The sequence below is a fragment of the Rasamsonia emersonii genome (assembly GCF_000968595.1).
Source record: "Rasamsonia emersonii CBS 393.64 chromosome Unknown ctg1118621760256, whole genome shotgun sequence".
NCBI classification, from domain to species: domain Eukaryota; kingdom Fungi; phylum Ascomycota; class Eurotiomycetes; order Eurotiales; family Trichocomaceae; genus Rasamsonia; species Rasamsonia emersonii.
In genome coordinates, this window is record NW_013563124.1 from 1 (window position 1) to 15,290 (window position 15,290).

The 15,290-nt window shown below is 51.0% G+C and overlaps 6 protein-coding genes across 6 annotated transcripts; 1 reads left to right on the forward strand and 5 right to left on the reverse strand.

Moving 5' to 3' along the window:
- Window positions 1–509: 509 nt before the first annotated feature.
- T310_5217 (DUF1275 domain protein) lies at window positions 510–3,200 on the reverse strand (the record flags this gene model as incomplete). Its single annotated transcript, XM_013471910.1, has 4 exons — window positions 510–1,474; window positions 1,548–1,796; window positions 1,886–2,183; window positions 2,430–3,200. The coding sequence occupies 4 exons, from the start codon at window positions 3,198–3,200 to the stop codon at window positions 510–512; spliced, it is 2,283 nt and encodes a 760-aa protein (XP_013327364.1).
- Window positions 3,201–4,281: 1,081 nt separating this feature from the next.
- Window positions 4,282–6,904, reverse strand: T310_5218 (uncharacterized protein; the record flags this gene model as incomplete). Its single annotated transcript, XM_013471911.1, has 2 exons — window positions 4,282–6,340; window positions 6,426–6,904. The coding sequence occupies 2 exons, from the start codon at window positions 6,902–6,904 to the stop codon at window positions 4,282–4,284; spliced, it is 2,538 nt and encodes an 845-aa protein (XP_013327365.1).
- A 1,247-nt stretch (window positions 6,905–8,151) lies between these two features.
- On the forward strand, window positions 8,152–9,645 carry T310_5219 (Alpha-1,2-mannosyltransferase; the record flags this gene model as incomplete). The annotated part of the gene is made up of 1 exon (XM_013471912.1): window positions 8,152–9,645. The coding sequence occupies one exon, from the start codon at window positions 8,152–8,154 to the stop codon at window positions 9,643–9,645; it is 1,494 nt and encodes a 497-aa protein (XP_013327366.1).
- Window positions 9,646–11,071: 1,426 nt separating this feature from the next.
- Window positions 11,072–12,832, reverse strand: T310_5220 (uncharacterized protein; the record flags this gene model as incomplete). The annotated part of the gene is made up of 3 exons (XM_013471913.1): window positions 11,072–11,575; window positions 11,635–12,711; window positions 12,785–12,832. 3 exons carry the CDS (start codon window positions 12,830–12,832, stop codon window positions 11,072–11,074), a joined length of 1,629 nt encoding a protein of 542 aa, XP_013327367.1.
- A 916-nt stretch (window positions 12,833–13,748) lies between these two features.
- On the reverse strand, window positions 13,749–14,106 carry T310_5221 (uncharacterized protein; the record flags this gene model as incomplete). Its single annotated transcript, XM_013471914.1, has 2 exons — window positions 13,749–13,847; window positions 13,930–14,106. 2 exons carry the CDS (start codon window positions 14,104–14,106, stop codon window positions 13,749–13,751), a joined length of 276 nt encoding a protein of 91 aa, XP_013327368.1.
- A 721-nt stretch (window positions 14,107–14,827) lies between these two features.
- On the reverse strand, window positions 14,828–15,259 carry T310_5222 (GMP synthase; the record flags this gene model as incomplete). The annotated part of the gene is made up of 1 exon (XM_013471915.1): window positions 14,828–15,259. A coding segment is annotated over one exon (432 nt), but the record flags the coding sequence as incomplete, so codon positions are not given.
- Between the last annotated feature and the right edge of the window lie 31 nt (window positions 15,260–15,290).

Below are 15,290 nucleotides of genomic sequence, written 5' to 3' on the forward strand. Positions count from 1 at the left end.
CCACAATGTCTATATTATATCCTGGCCTTTAATTTTAAATCAGATTATATATAGGTATAACTACTTGTAAGAGAAATATAAGGTTAGTATTATATATATTGCTTTTTAGATACCTAATTTTTAATTTTACATAAAATTACACTGTATTTTATATTATTCCAGTAAATAATAGAGTAGACTACTTCTGATTAATGCTGTATGCTGTAAATACTTTATAATTATAGTATATAAAATATCTCTTTAATATCTTTAAAGCTTGTTGAGGTATGAGCGTACAAAAAAACGCATTTTGTATGGGTATTCTAGTGATCGGAGCAACCGGGTGATCGAAACAGCCGGGAAATACGTTATATAGGAGTATTACATAATCCAGGAGTCTAGAGTTGCCTGACTCCTAGAATTGAGCTCTTTAGAAGCCAATTGCCTCTCCAACCTCTCCAAAGCCCGTATCTCCTCAATTCTAGTATCCTCGCAGTGCTCCTTATAGCGAAGAAGCGTACGAAGCCCATCTAGAGCCTGTTGTAAGATGGCACTGCTATAGGCGCTGATCCCTCCTCGATATCAGACTGAGCCTCCTCCACAGTATCCGTACTCCCATCACTAGTATGATAGGCAATAATTGACTGTAAAGTATCCTCTTCGCTCTCCTCAAAATTTTCGTCCGGAGGGTTGAGAAAGTTACTAAGGCTCATCATGTCCCGGATTTGACCTGCCTCTCGAACCCTAGTATAGAGGCTTGAGAGATCTGGCTGTGGCTCTGTTGGTAGGTTCGAGATTTGAGGCTGGATAACAGTGCTTTTTCGGAAACAGTTGTAGATCGTAGTATGAGAGATATCATGATTCCAAACCCGAAGAACCCAATGAACTGCATGGTATAATGAAACTGCTGTAAATGGATCTGTATTATTCTCAAATCCCTGGATAATAAAGCGTAGCCAGTACTTCCGGTAGTGGGTTTTGAGATTTTGGATGATTCCTTGATCGAGAGGTTGATAAAGGCTCGTAGAATTAGCAGGAAGCCACTGGATCCGAATATTAGATGGAGGAGGTGCCAGTTCTATGCCTTCAACATGGGCTTTGAAGTTATCCATCAATAAGAGGACCGTACGACTCCCAATATGAGAGTAGAAAGCAAGAAGCCACTCTCTCATAAGAGGTGAAGTCATCCATGCCTTCTTATTGGATCTCCAATATCCTCCAAGAGCGCTTATATTGAGTCCTCGTAGAGAATGGGGTCGCTTTGCATTTCCAATAAACCATATTGGAAGCCGGTCAAAGCCAGTACAATTTTTACAGGCTACAATAGTAATCCGGCTCTTTTCCTTCTTGATTCCAGGCTGAGGTTGGGTCATAAGCCCAGAAGAAGGTCCCCTTCTCCAGAACAAGCCAGTCTCATCCATACTATATATATCTTCCTCAGAATATTCGCCACATAGTGTCCGGATAGCCTTCATCTCTTCGACCGCTGTATTCGCTGAAGAAGCCTCTCCGTGTTGGGTCCGTTTTCAGAGATTATTTATGGCGATGTTTAAAGCCAGTGAGCCAACCCTGACTAAATTCAGGGACAGGTAGGTGTGAATATTGAGGAATCTGAGGCCAGATTTGACGTGCCTTCTCAATTAGGATATCACCAGTTATAATTCCACCTTGTCGCTCAATTAATTGCTGCCAGTCAAAGAGGATAGCTTCAAGGATTGGCCAGTGAGGAGCCCGTTGGCGGAACGATTCTCGGACAGAGGTTTGTAAGGTAGGATCCTGATCAAGATAGGAGTAACGGTTAGAAAGGATCTCTGAGACTGTAGATTGACTTATCCGATGATTGAATCTTTCATAGAACCACTCTATACAGTCTTTGTGACGAGGCCGTGGATATCGATGAAAATACCAGGCCCGTAGTGCCTTCCGCTGAGAGTCAGAAATTGCATGACGAGGCATTCTATTGGTTCCTGGATTAATTGGATATAACGATATTTTGCCCAAAAGATAGCGATATCGTAAGTATCGAGAGATTGAGGAATTTGTATGGGAAAATAATTGTGGGTGACGGGTAGTATCGCTATAACCAGAAAATCGTTATAAGGGGGTTCGTTATAGCGAGAGGCGACTGTAATTGAATACTCCGAACTGGAACCCAGTTGGATGGCCTTTCGGAGACGCCCGTCATCGATATCAAAGTTTCGAAACTAGGTGAATTAGTATACAAGATCTCTATATCTATCTAATAGTTAATAGCAACGCTGTCTAATGCTGGTATCATATGCATAGTGCCAGAATGCATGTCCTCGAGGACAGTAGAAAGATGCGACTAGTCCCTCTATCACGTCAGATTTCGGCGAATAATTCGTCGCTTTTGGAATATGTATGTAATAACTGGTCCTGCCAGATCACCGCTCGGCAGGCCAGAACAGCCACGCCACCGCAATGCACACCTTAATAAACCCCCCAATCCACAGCGCGCTCTGCATCTCCGCTTCACTACGACACAGCCACCCGGCAGCGATGGCGCCGACCAGGATGGCCGTGACAGACCCGATGCGGCGGTTGCGCTTGACGTTCTTGCCCAGCCCATCCGTCAGCGCCGGATCGGACGCGATGTCGAAGTAGACGGACGTCAGCACGACGGTGGGCAGCTCGTTGAAGCCCATGGCGCGGCTGGCAGCGATCTGCCCGCCGAACTGGAACGCCAGCAGCGCGAGCGGGATCAGCTCGAGGAAGAGCTTGCCTCCGGCCGGCTCGAGGTTGAGCGCATGCGGGATGGCGCCGCTCTGGATGATGGCGGCCGCGACGAGGATGAACAAGCTCTGAATGGCGAAAGACGCAGTCAGCGTGCGGCGCTGGCGCGATCCCACGCGCCGCATCACCGTCGCAAAGGTGAACGAGCCGACGAAAAACGAGCAGATTGACACAAGCGACTTGAGCCAGCCGAATGGCTTGCTGGTTGGCAGGCCGGACGCGCCCAGCCCGACGAAGATGGTGTTGCCCGTCTGCATGGAGATGAAGCAGCCGAACGTTGCGTACGAGACGCCGTCACTGAGGCCGGTGATGAGGGAGCAGAGGACGAAGATGATGTCGGCGTGTTTCTGTGAGATGGTGTCTGCCCACCATTGCGTGCGCTTGACGATGGATTTGGACCGGTTGGCTTCGACGTCGGCGTCGGCGTCGGGCTCTGTCGGCCGCTGCGTCTTGTCTGTGTCTGCCATCATATATAAAGATGAAGATCTTGCAAAAAGAAAAATAAGACGACAGATCGAAGAAACTTTGCCGCGTGACAGTCAATTAATATTAATATTAATAATATTCTTTTCTTTGTGAGATGGATGACTCAACGGAGGCGAGAATTAAAAATAAGCTTAGATGAATACTCCTCCGTAGATACCGTCCCTATCTATTATCCGCTGGGATTTAGATTCAGACATCAATTTCCATTGAATAATTATCAATGACAATCTCGCAATCTCGCAATCGACTGATCTAAATCTTGGCTTTTTTTTTTCTTAATTGTATTTTTTGGGCGGAAATAATTTTCTTCGGTTCGGCTGCTTTCCGAGATGCTGTCGTAATAGAATTAACTATCGCCGAAGCCGCATCGCATCGCATCAGATCGGGAATGTTTATCGGCTTAATGATCTGCCGGGTACATATACACATACACACCTCACCTCCATTATCCAGACTTCTGTATGTACAGGGATTTATTCCAAAAATATTATTAACAGATTGTATTATTTTCATTGAAGTTATTTTTTTTTATTTTCACTATTTTTTTTTTAATTTTGCTACGAGGTAGAAGAGTTGACTGGTCTATGCTGCACAGTGCCGTGTTATGTACTTAGTGTAATTAGTTCCGGCTAAATGAATTAGCTACAACTCCGGGTTCAATGGTACCTATACTAGTAGTCGCTCATATACTCCTACATACGCAGATATATGCTGCATGCAAACAGGTACAGATGGCAAATGCAAAAAAGCTGGAGATGGTCGATAGAAGAATTACAACCAGGCTGTCACTGACTTGGGCTAGTAAATACCTGAATCAAGGACAATCCTTAAATTATGTACTATACTATACTACCCGTATTATGAAACTAAATACATCCATCATCGTATATAGACAATAGACAATAGACAATAGACAACCAAAGAGGATCCCAGCCTCCATTCCCTGGCATACCTGCAGAAAGCCCGTTCATTCATACACTGTCCTCCGGACCGAAAAGGAAACCCAGTAATAAACAGAAAGAAATAACTTAAAAAAAAAAAACAAAGAACACCGCAGTACTGCTATACAACCATATACTCCCCATCCAAGCCTTCGTTTTCAATAATGCTGCGCCACTTGAATCCACTGCTCGGCCGAAGACACAACTTGGTCGAATTCGGCGCTTGCCACTCGCTCGACTCGCGCACGTTCGACACGGGGCTACTCGACAGCCCCCCGAAATTGCTGGTTGATAGATCGTCACCCGCCTTGATGCTGGGATTCTTCGCCCAGATCTTCTCCAGCAGCTCCAGACACGAGATGTTGTTGAAGAACCCCGAGTCCTTTTGGATGTCCTTGCATCGCCGTCGAATTTGCTCCCGGTGTTCATCGTAGACGCACTCCGCCCCCGTCACGAACAGCGGCCATAGCAGGTACACATCGGAATGCACCGCCGATATATAATGCAGCGCCGTGAGAACCAGCGACTGAATGCGCGGGTGGCTCGATGGAATGTCGGGAAAGGCAAGCCGTTCCGTGTACAGCAGCGCCGAGTACCGGAACGACTCCGAGATGTTGGACAGATCGACAAAGTTGGAGGGCGCCACGAAATACGCTGATGTCGGAGACAGAGGAGGGCTGAAGGTCGCCGACGATGCGCACGAGTTCGGTGACCAAGACGCGTCATATCCTCCCGCAAAAGCAGTCGTGTCCAGTCGCCACGACTCGAGCTGCTGACGCACCGAGTGCCACTCGGCCCAAAACTCGGCACGGTCGCTCTGGTCGGACGGATGATGACACCCTGGCGGCCACGGAGCGAAGGGATCAGCCGCGCCATCGACGGGCACGGCCGACGGCGGCGGCGTATTCATGGTAGTATAATGGCTCAACGACGGAGGCACAATGGGCGTGGCAGCGAAAACGTTGTTGCCGGCTGATGAATCGACCGGCCGGCGCTGGCTGAGCATGTTCAAGCGACCCAGTCGCGCGATAATCTTGAAGAGCCGTCCATCGCAGCCGGCGAGATTCTCCATCGCCCATTCCTCGTCCGACAAGCAGGCCATGTCCAAGTACGCTCCCTGGAGCTGGCCCTCGCGGTTGTTGATCGTGGCCGTAAAGGCATCAAACCACGTAAACATCCTCGTGCACCATCGCGCCTCTTCCGACTGGATCCCCCGCCCACGACGTCGCATCGCGAGCAGCTTGCGAACCCCCGCGAATTGCGTCTGGAACTGGGCCACTCCCGTCTCACAGATGTGGAACAGGCACAGAATGAGCAAGGTGGCCAGCACCGAGTCCTGGTGGCGCTGAACCGGATCGGCGAGCTGCGCGTTCAGCGACTTGATGGCCATGGACTTGTGGTAAAGCTCCTCCCGGGTCGGATCCTGGGGGTCCCGGATCCCGTACCGATCCTGGAAGGACGTGTCGGTCAAGGCGCGGTGCGCGATGGACGACATGCGGGCGGGTTCTGTCCTCTCCGTGGACATGATCTTGGCCTCCCGTCTCTGCCTCAAATTGCTGGCCGCCAGGGCCGCGATGGCATGCTGGAGCGTCTCGCTCTGCTGCGCCAAGCGCAGGATGCGGGTGCGATATGGATTGGTCGGGCTGTCAAAGGCCACAATCACGGGCGCAATGACCTCAACAAAGTAGCTAATCAGGAATCGGATTCGGGGTGTGCGTCCGACAGACTGTTCCAAGAGCAAGTCCGGGAGCGAGATGGCAAACGGGCTCTGGAGGAACGACCACGAGCTTTGCGAATAGGTCGAGACGGGGGACTGGTTCGAGTAAACACTCGACTCGGAGTACACTTGCTCGACGACGTCGTCGTCTTCTTCTTCGTCTGCTGCGCGCCGCTTGCCGGTGACAGCGGGTGGCCACTCCGCCAGCACGGGAGCCGGATTCGGTTCGATCGAAAGACTGCCGGTCTGTTGTTGATAGCCGGTCGAAGTGTCGAGCGCCGGAACCCATGGCTGTGCACTCAGGTCTCCTGACGTGCTGGAAATCCCTTGTTGATAGTCAGGTACACACACGCCGCCGCCATCCGAAGAAAGTTGATTGGGGAAGGGATCGCTGATGACCAGTCCGGGTTGAGAGAAGGGGGGCTGTGGAGGAAGTCCGTCGAGCACGGGGGGATTGGTCATTCTGGGGAGCGTAAGAAGGAATGTTATTATTATTATTGGGAATGTCCGTCGTCGACCAATTGTCGGTCCCTTGGGTATTTGCCGACGGATCTGAGGGTGGAGATTGTGTCTCCGTCTTCTGGGTCGCCGATACGGTCTCTGATGAGTCTGCAGAAGATTCCTGTTTGCTTCGAGATTGCTGGGGCTTGGCCTCGTTTCCGGAGGTGCTCTGCTTGCGAGGCTTCTGCGGTGCAACGGCCTGGCCTCCCGACACGGGGAGCGAGAGCCCGCGAAGCTTTCCACGGCTGGCGACTCCAACGCCCCAGGTCAGGGTGGTCTTGTATCCCGAACAGTCTTTGCCCAGGTCGAGGCACTGCGTGCAATAGGGACGTCGTCGGTCACACTTGGTGCCGCGGCTGGCACAGGTGAAGCAGTCTTCGGCCGCACCGCTGCCTGCCGTTCTCTTCCGTCTCTTTCGCGGAGCAGCAGTCGATGCAGGATACGCAGGGTCTGCTGGCGGTGCCGGAGCACCGTCAGCCGGGCGATTCGAGGGCATCACACCGGACGAGACGGCCTGGCGGGCCATCTCATTCAGGGGGCACGGCGTTGGGAAGGGATGGAATGCGGTTGCAGGCGTCCATGGACTGGAGGCATGTCAGTCAGCGCGAGAAGCGTCTCTGTTTAAGCATGCGGACGAGGAGAGAAGCGGAGGGCAGGCTTCAGGGCGGCGCAGGAGCCAAGAGGTTTGGGGGAGGATCACGCAGCTAGCACGCGCAGGGCATGGCCTTCTTCTCCTGATAAGCGGGGAGCCCCGCACCGTCACCTGCATTACTCAGCAGGCTCAGGCTAAAGCAGCGATCGGCCATGGCGCGAAGGATCATATCATCTCATCCTGCAGGCCCATGATCCTCAGCGAGGCTAGTTCCAGAAGCAGTGTTCTGCATGATGTCCTAGTGGCGGACACGTAAGACTCCATTGCAAACCGAAAAGAAGAGCTTCGATCAGCCATGTGCTCGATGGATTCTCCGGCCAACGGCGGCGCAGGCGATCCTCGCGCGGCGATAGGCGGGACAGGCGAGAGGCTTCTCGGGGCTCTGGCGCCGGCAGCCATCCGGTTTGGTTCCATGCTGCGAGACTTGGCTTCTGCGAGGACTTGTTGGCTCGTCGGTGGTGCTATGCGCCATGCGGGTGGTGTCATGGATTAGCAGAGCATTAGTCATGATCCCTGTCCCGGAAGAATCCGCCATTGCTTATCCTGGCATTCGACAGTAGTCCATCATGCAGCAGACGAACTATCATGAAGATATTCCATGAAGATATTCATTCCATCCTGCTGGCTGCTTAGTCAGCAGCAAGCGCGAGTCCTCGAGCCATGTGATCGATCGGCAGCCGCTTCCACGCGGATCCTCCAATCAGGCTGCTTACACGGGACTGGCACGAGAGCAGCAGCTGAGCATCGATGGATCCCCCAAATGTTTCACCAACGCACTTCTGTCTCCATGTCGTCTGTCGATCTCGTCCCACCCACCGCGACAGATCACATCAGCCAAGTCGGGCTCTCGAGGGAGCGCTCCGCTGCGCTGTCGTCGACCCAGTCGCGCGTCCAGCCAATGAGCGCGCGCATCGCGGCCGCTAAACAGCAGACGCGCGGAAGAACTGACCTCCTGGCTCCAGCCTCCAGCTCGAGCCAGCCAGCCCCAGACTTCTTCACGATGGCTCGCGTTGTTGCTCCATCCTGGGCGGTGAATTCAATTGACTGGCTGTTTCTGTTTCTTCCATTGTGTTCCTTCGCGACCTACATCCAGGTGTTGGTATCTTGGCCGCGGCTGCACCATGCTGACCGGCACCAGGAAACTCCGCTCCCTCCTCTTGGTCGTCGCGGCCTTGTTTTTCATTGCCTCGTCCATCTACATCTACTGGAGGCCCTCGAATCGTTTCTATGCCGCCCACTATGCCGACTCGCCCGTCGACCCGTCCCTGGGCCGCCAGATTGCCTTCTGGAAAGCCTTCCGCGCCGTTCTCGAAAAACATGCCCCCGACTGTCCTTCGCCCCAGCGCGAGCAGGCCGCCGGTGCCATTGGTTTCAATCCCATCGATGCCCCTCCCCGCCCGGACCTCGTCCTCTTCCCGGAGACCCATGTCCAGAAGATGCGTGATGCGCATGCCAGCTTTGTCGACGAGATCAAGCAGTCCAAGAACCTGAAGCCCATTCACACCCCCGGCACCCGCGGCATCGTGTCGACGGCCGGAGGGTCCTATTTCCCCGTGTCCCTGGCCTCCATCCGAATGCTGCGTCGCACCGGTTCGACCCTGCCCGTCGAGATCTTTGTCAAAGACGCCAACGAATACGAGGCTCATCTGTGTGAGGAGGTCCTTCCGGAATACAACGCCAAGTGTGTCATCCTCTCCGAGCTCCTGGGGGGTACCCGGAATAAGCAGGTCGAGATCGCCCATTATCAGCTCAAGATCTTTGCCGTGCTGTTCTCGTCCTTTGAGGAAGTCATCTGGATGGATGCAGACTGCTTTCCCCTCCACAAACCCGAACATCTCCTCGACTCGAATCCTTTCAAGTCAACAGGCATGGTCACCTGGCCGGACTTTTGGGCGTCGACTGCGTCCCCGCTTTACTATGAGATCTCCCAGCAGCCTGTTCCGCCGATGACGCTTCGAGCATCATCCGAGACGGGCGTGTTCCTCATCTCGAAGAAGACGCATTTCTTCACGCTGCTCCTCGCGGCGTATTACAACTACTATGGCCCCTCCCATTACTTTATGCTGCTGTCCCAGGGAGCGCCGGGCGAAGGTGACAAGGAAACATTCCTCCAAGCTGCGTCGGCTCTGGGCGAGCCCTTTTACGCGGTCAGTGAGCGTGTCCAAGCAGTGGGACATGCCAAGGAGGGTGGAGGCATCGCGGGCTCCGCCATGGTCCAGTCGGACCCGGTCGAGGATTACCGGTTGACCAGCGAGGGGAAATGGCGAGTCAAGGATCCGTCCGTGGCCAAACCGCCCCCGGTGTTTTTCATCCATGCCAACTACCCCAAGTTCAACCCGGGAGACAATCTCTTTGGCAACAACTGGGAGACGGCCCCGACGCTCAAGCCCGACGGCAGCTTGGGAAGAGCGTGGGTGGTTCCGCCCGAGACGATCCGGGCGTTTGGGTACGACGCGGAAAAGGCCTACTGGGAGGAGATCAAGTGGGTGAGCTGCAATCTCGAGCGAAACTTCAAGTCGTGGCGAGGCAAGTCGGGCATCTGCAACCAGGTCCTGGATTACTGGAACAGTGTATTCGCGCAGCCTCATGACGATGATCCAAAATTCGATGATTAATCGGTCGCCACTGTCCCAGGCGAGCAGTCGTGTTCTATATCTGCAGCCAAATCCACATCAACGCGCCTTGCCTCGAACAAGCCATCAGAGTCAGACGGAGGGACTCCTGATTCAGCTGAATCAACTGGCAAGGGTTGTCCAAGGTGGACCAAAGTTATGCAGCACTGGCCCTTCTATAGCAAGAACGAAGCATTACCATGCTTTGATCCTGCAGTTGGGCCATACAGTTGTCTTAGTACGGAGTAACCAGAGACATTCAAGTCATTCGACTCAAGTCATTCGAGCGTCAGTCTCTGGTGCAACGACATTTTATCTCAATCTCAATCTCACCTCCGCAGCTGCATCCATCCATCCATCCGATGATCGATGATCGATGATCGACAATCGACAAGACTCACCTTTCGTCCAAAGTCTGTACCTGTACACAAAGACTGGTCTGGTCCATGCATAGCCGCGTATATATATAGATATATAGCAAGGCAGGTAGCATCTTCCTGATTCGGGATGTACAGTATGTATGTATGTACAGTACATGTACATTACACTGGTTGACTGAACTAATATACCGGGCATGATTTGATTGATTGTATAGAATTCTCTGAGAATGGACTATACTATGGCTATAGACATAGAGAGCGAACGTATTATAGACATGGAGTGATACCTCTTTCTAATCTTTTTTATTTTTCCCCATCTGGACATCTTCGAAGTTTTATTCTGTACATGCATAGATACAATACTAGAAGATAGAAATAACCTAGCGAAATAAAAAAAAACAGAAAAACGAAAGACGTACTTGCACAGTGCATACATACATACTTACATACAGTCTGTCAGTCAGTCAATGAATCACAAGAACCACCAACAACAAGACTAAGATAACAAAGAGCACATAGGTAGAGGATATGAAAATAAAATAGAAATTTCATAAGAAAGTAAAATAAAAATGGATGGTTTTGATTTCAATTTTCTCATTCCTTTTCTTTAACAAAAATTAAAAAAAAAACACTTCAATAGAATTCTTGTTAGTTATCTATCTCACCATACTTTCCTCCATTCCTTCCTTTCTTCTTCCCTTCCCACTACCCTACCCCTTGGTTGGTTTTTTTTTTTGAATTTAACTACATACATCATAAAAATATCAAATTTCAAACGCTCTCTCAATCAATCAATCAAATCAAAGCAAATCAACTGCTGCAATAGAACAGACGTTCATGTACTCTCTCATGTGTTTTTTCTTGTTTTTTCTCGATGATGAATGAAAGAAAGTGAAAGAGAAACGTACAAACCTGTTATTCCATTCGCTGCCAGATGAACCTCGACGATTTGTTGCTTGATAGCTCATCTCATGGCAGTGGAAAGATTGCTCTTGTTCTTATTCGGACCGCCGCTCAACTCGTGTATTTGCTTTCCCAATACCTCCTGTCTAGTCTTCGTCTGATGAGTCTGGAATCCTTGGTTCGGGCTGCGGCTCTACCAGCCATTTATGCAGCTTCCACCTCGCTAAGAGCGACCTTCTTTCCCAACTGTGGCCTTTCACCCGCACTGGCGTCTTGCCATGGCAGGAGAGGGCGAGTTCCCAGTCATCTTTCCTCTTGAAAACAGTCTGGCAGCAGAGATCGTGCACGTACGCCATGGACAGGACTTCTCCGTCGGGGCCTCGGGCCTCAGTGTCTTGTTTTTTGACAGAGGCCACTGTCTTCTCCATTGCCGTCTTCCATACTGGATCGTTGTCGCGGACGTCGTGCGTGTCACGAACCCTCCACGTGCTGTACCGGTGACCGACAATTTGGAGCGTGTCGAATAACGCTGTGTGTTCCGGCCGGAGGATGTCGAAGAACCCCCAGAGGAAGTTCTTGCTACGCAGATCGGAGGTAACGTGCATGACCCTCAGGCGTTTTGCGGGTGTCAGCGCCAACATAAAAGCGCTCTGTGCGTCCAGATTAGCAGACTTCTTCTTTTCCAATCTTTGATAGGTGAGATGATTACCATTTCTTTCTGGTTCATCGCGCAACTCAGCTCTTCGAGATTAACGCAATTCTGCATCAACCATCGCAATGCACGAGGACTGAGAAATGCCCTTCCATGGTCACACTCTTCCGGAAGACGAAGATATCTCAAGGACGCGCAATGAGTCTCCAAGGTCCATTCCAGGTTCAGCAAGACACTCCGTCCCCAGTAGTTGAGACATAGTGTTTCCAGTCCCGAAAAACACCGAAGAAACTCCACCAGAGTCTCGTCGCCCATGTCTGTAGTCAATGACTTGAGCGACGGCGGGTTTCTCTGCAGAATTGTCCACAGTAGTTGGACGTTCGGCCCATCGAAAGGCTCCCAATGAAGCGACCTCAGAGTCTGCATATCGACAGCCTGGATGATGTCTGTGACGTCCAGGACGTTCATGGCCACGCATTCCAGTGAAACAAGGCCCAGCTTTTTGCCAGACCGGGCGACTGGTTTGAAGACGTCAGTCGGTCGATCATGTATGCCCCTCCAAAGCTTCAAGTGACGAAGCGTATCCCGTACTGACATAAATAACGTCGAGAATTCTTGATCGCATTGGATGATGTTCGCGTCGAAGGAGAGGGACGTGAACGGACAGCCGATGAGAGGGGCGATACTGCGCTGTGCGGATCTATTTGGATAATCTTTCAAGGTGAACCTCGTAATTGGTTTACTGGCAAGCAGCTGCATGATCTCTACGCAGAGAGGCAGATTGGAGTTCCATATAAATTCCTCGAGTCTAGGCATCACCCAAACAGCATTCGCAATCAGATTATTCACTTCCGCGTCAATCTCGGGTTCCGCACTCGGTGACGGAGGCGTCCAGTCCAGGACGTAGTAGACACAATTCAGCTCGAAGATCCGGACGGCCTCTGCCTGATGGCGTTCGTTGAGAACTATAGACTCGATGGCCCACCTCCAGCGGAGACAATCGTCACTGTCCAGACCAGCAAACACCGAGGTATACTCCACGTCGATAGCAACGTGTCTATAGAGGACCTTCGTGCCGATGGCATTGAACAATTTGGAGACAACGCAAACCTCAACCAGATCGGTTTCTTCTAGCTAGAAGGGACAGGTCCGTTAGCTTTTTCGCCAGTCATGACGCTCCTCTTTCTTTCTTGAGCCCGGCACGTACATAGCCGATGATGTTCTCCCATATCTCGATGGGCAGACCGCCGCTCATCCTGTCTCGAAGGTTGAAATTCGACGTCTCTTGTTGTTGGCTTGAGAAGGCGATGAGTGTCAAGGCAGGAGGAGGCTCGAGTGAACAACGTGGGCATGATGTGTTGTTGGAGATTGGAAATAACCCGCAGGTGGATGGTCTAAGGCTTCATATTTATAGTCGTACAGATCAGGATGGAAGCAACGAGTGAATGAATGCTCAGAGATTTCTTTCTCGGCAAGAAGTACGTTTGGCTGACTGCACGCAGGAGGCCAAATTGCCCCCATAGCAGGCAAATTCCGCACGAGAGTGAGATTGGCGGCATTCGTCTGCATTCATCTGAGTGAAGTTCACGATGATGAGCAACATAGTCATCTGTAGTCAGTCATTTTGTGGCTAAATTTACATCACGAGGCACAATATACAGGGATCAGGTGAAAGAGAGACAGCAAGAATCGTCAGGATTTCCGTTGAAAAGATGATAGCTTCTCTAGCTGTCACTGAAAGTGAATAAATTATTTGTTCTTTGTTTTTCTGACATGCCAGAAGGAGCAAATGCAAAAACTATTATGAGATGATACAGGAAGGAGCTATCCAGGATCTGCAAGCAAGGAAACTGCCAGCCCTAGTCCAGCCGTCTTGTAACGTGATCGCACATCACTGATAACCATACTTGAGTCACCAGCTGGTCTTGTCTCACCTGTAATTTTATTCATTCCAGGCAGTTGCCATATAGTTAAGCAAATACATATGTAATCTGCAGAACAGCCCGCTGTACTTATGCCTAACATACCTACTGTACATGTACATACATATCTATACGAGATCCAGATCCGCCATATTTCAATATACACTTCGCATAGCTATGTTCGCTATGCATTAAACAAACCAATAACTAATAAATAAAGGGAATTATGAAATTCACCGAAGGCTGAGATTATCTCATGCTCGTCTCTTGCAGCCTTAGTTCGTCTTCCTTCTTCAGCTCAGCATCGATTTTGGCGCCCTTGGAAGGTTCGTAGCCGTGGAGTTGGGCCTGTTGCAGCCGTCAATTAGCATATACCTACCTAAGGTATGTACTGAGATGATATATCTGGGAAAAGACGAAGGGTGCGTACCGGCAGAGTAGGGTCCTTCTTGACTGGGTCCTCCTGAGTATCATAAGGCTCGTGGCTGCCGGGTTTCCCCTCTTTGTAGCGCCGTCGCTCGTTGATCTCATGGCGAGAGACCGTGCGCTGCTGATTTGACTCGTAGAGGAATCTTGCCCCGACGTTGGAAAGGCCGCCGCTGCTCATTGTTGCAATTTGTCGTGTAGTAAGTAGATGATGATGGCGTAGAGAAATGCAATATGAAAAGAGAATTCTGACTTCAAGAAGTGACAGGAACAAGCCTTCTTTTACCAGCTTTGGGCTCAGAAAGGGCAAAAATTAGACAGATTCGCCCCCAACACACGATTTATAAGAGTGGCTCTGGTTAGGGCTGTGATGTCAGTGACGAACCACTGACCTCACTTGGGTCTGGCTGTGAGCGGCTGCGGGGATTCTGAACCATGGCGACAGTGAAGCAGGCAAGACAGACGTGATAGAGACCACAGGAATATGTGCTGCAGTTACAACTGGAATTATCGTCTGTTGCTGGTGTTAATACAAGTCCAACCTGTCAGGACCACTCCGATAGGAAAACTCCGACAGCAGTCACGGTATCATCTTTATGTAAAGCACAGTGAAATCATAATTCTAGTTGGCCCATAATCTAGTGATCGATTGTATTGGCCACACCGGCAACGATATCTATACTTTTATACCCCCCAAAAACTGTTAACATCACACATAAGTAACATAAAGGCGTCGAGTATCTAAATCCTCTCTGAAATTACCCCCATACCATGTCACATTTTTAAAGTCAAGTCCGTTGCAGATTACTCCATCTCAATCGTGCCCGGCGGCTTACTCGTCACGTCGTACAGCACGCGACACACGCCGTTGACTTCGTTGACGATCCGGCGGCTGACTCGCTTCAGGAACTCTCCATCAAACGGAACCAGTCGGCGGTCATGAAATCGGTGGTCTCGACCGCGCGCAGAGCAATGACCTGCTCGTGCGTTCGCTTGTCGCCCATGACACCCACCGCCTTGACTGGGAGTAAGGCTGCAAAGGCCTGGCTGATCTTCCTGTAGAGACCGGCAGCTTTGATCTCCTCGATGAAGATGGCGTCGGCCTCACGAGCGATCCGCAGTTGTTCGGGAGTAACTTCTCCCAGAATGCGAATGGCCAGGCCAGGGCCGGGGAACGGATGTCTCCAGACCAGGTCTTCTGGAATTCCGAGATTCGTTCCCAGCGCACGAACTTCATCCTTGAAGAGCTCGCGCAGAGGCTCGATAAGCTTCAGGTGCATGCCCTCGAGCAGGCCTCCCACATTGGTGGTGGGTTTTGATGGTTGCGCTGGGGCCCTTGAATGAAATGCTCTCGATCACGTCCGG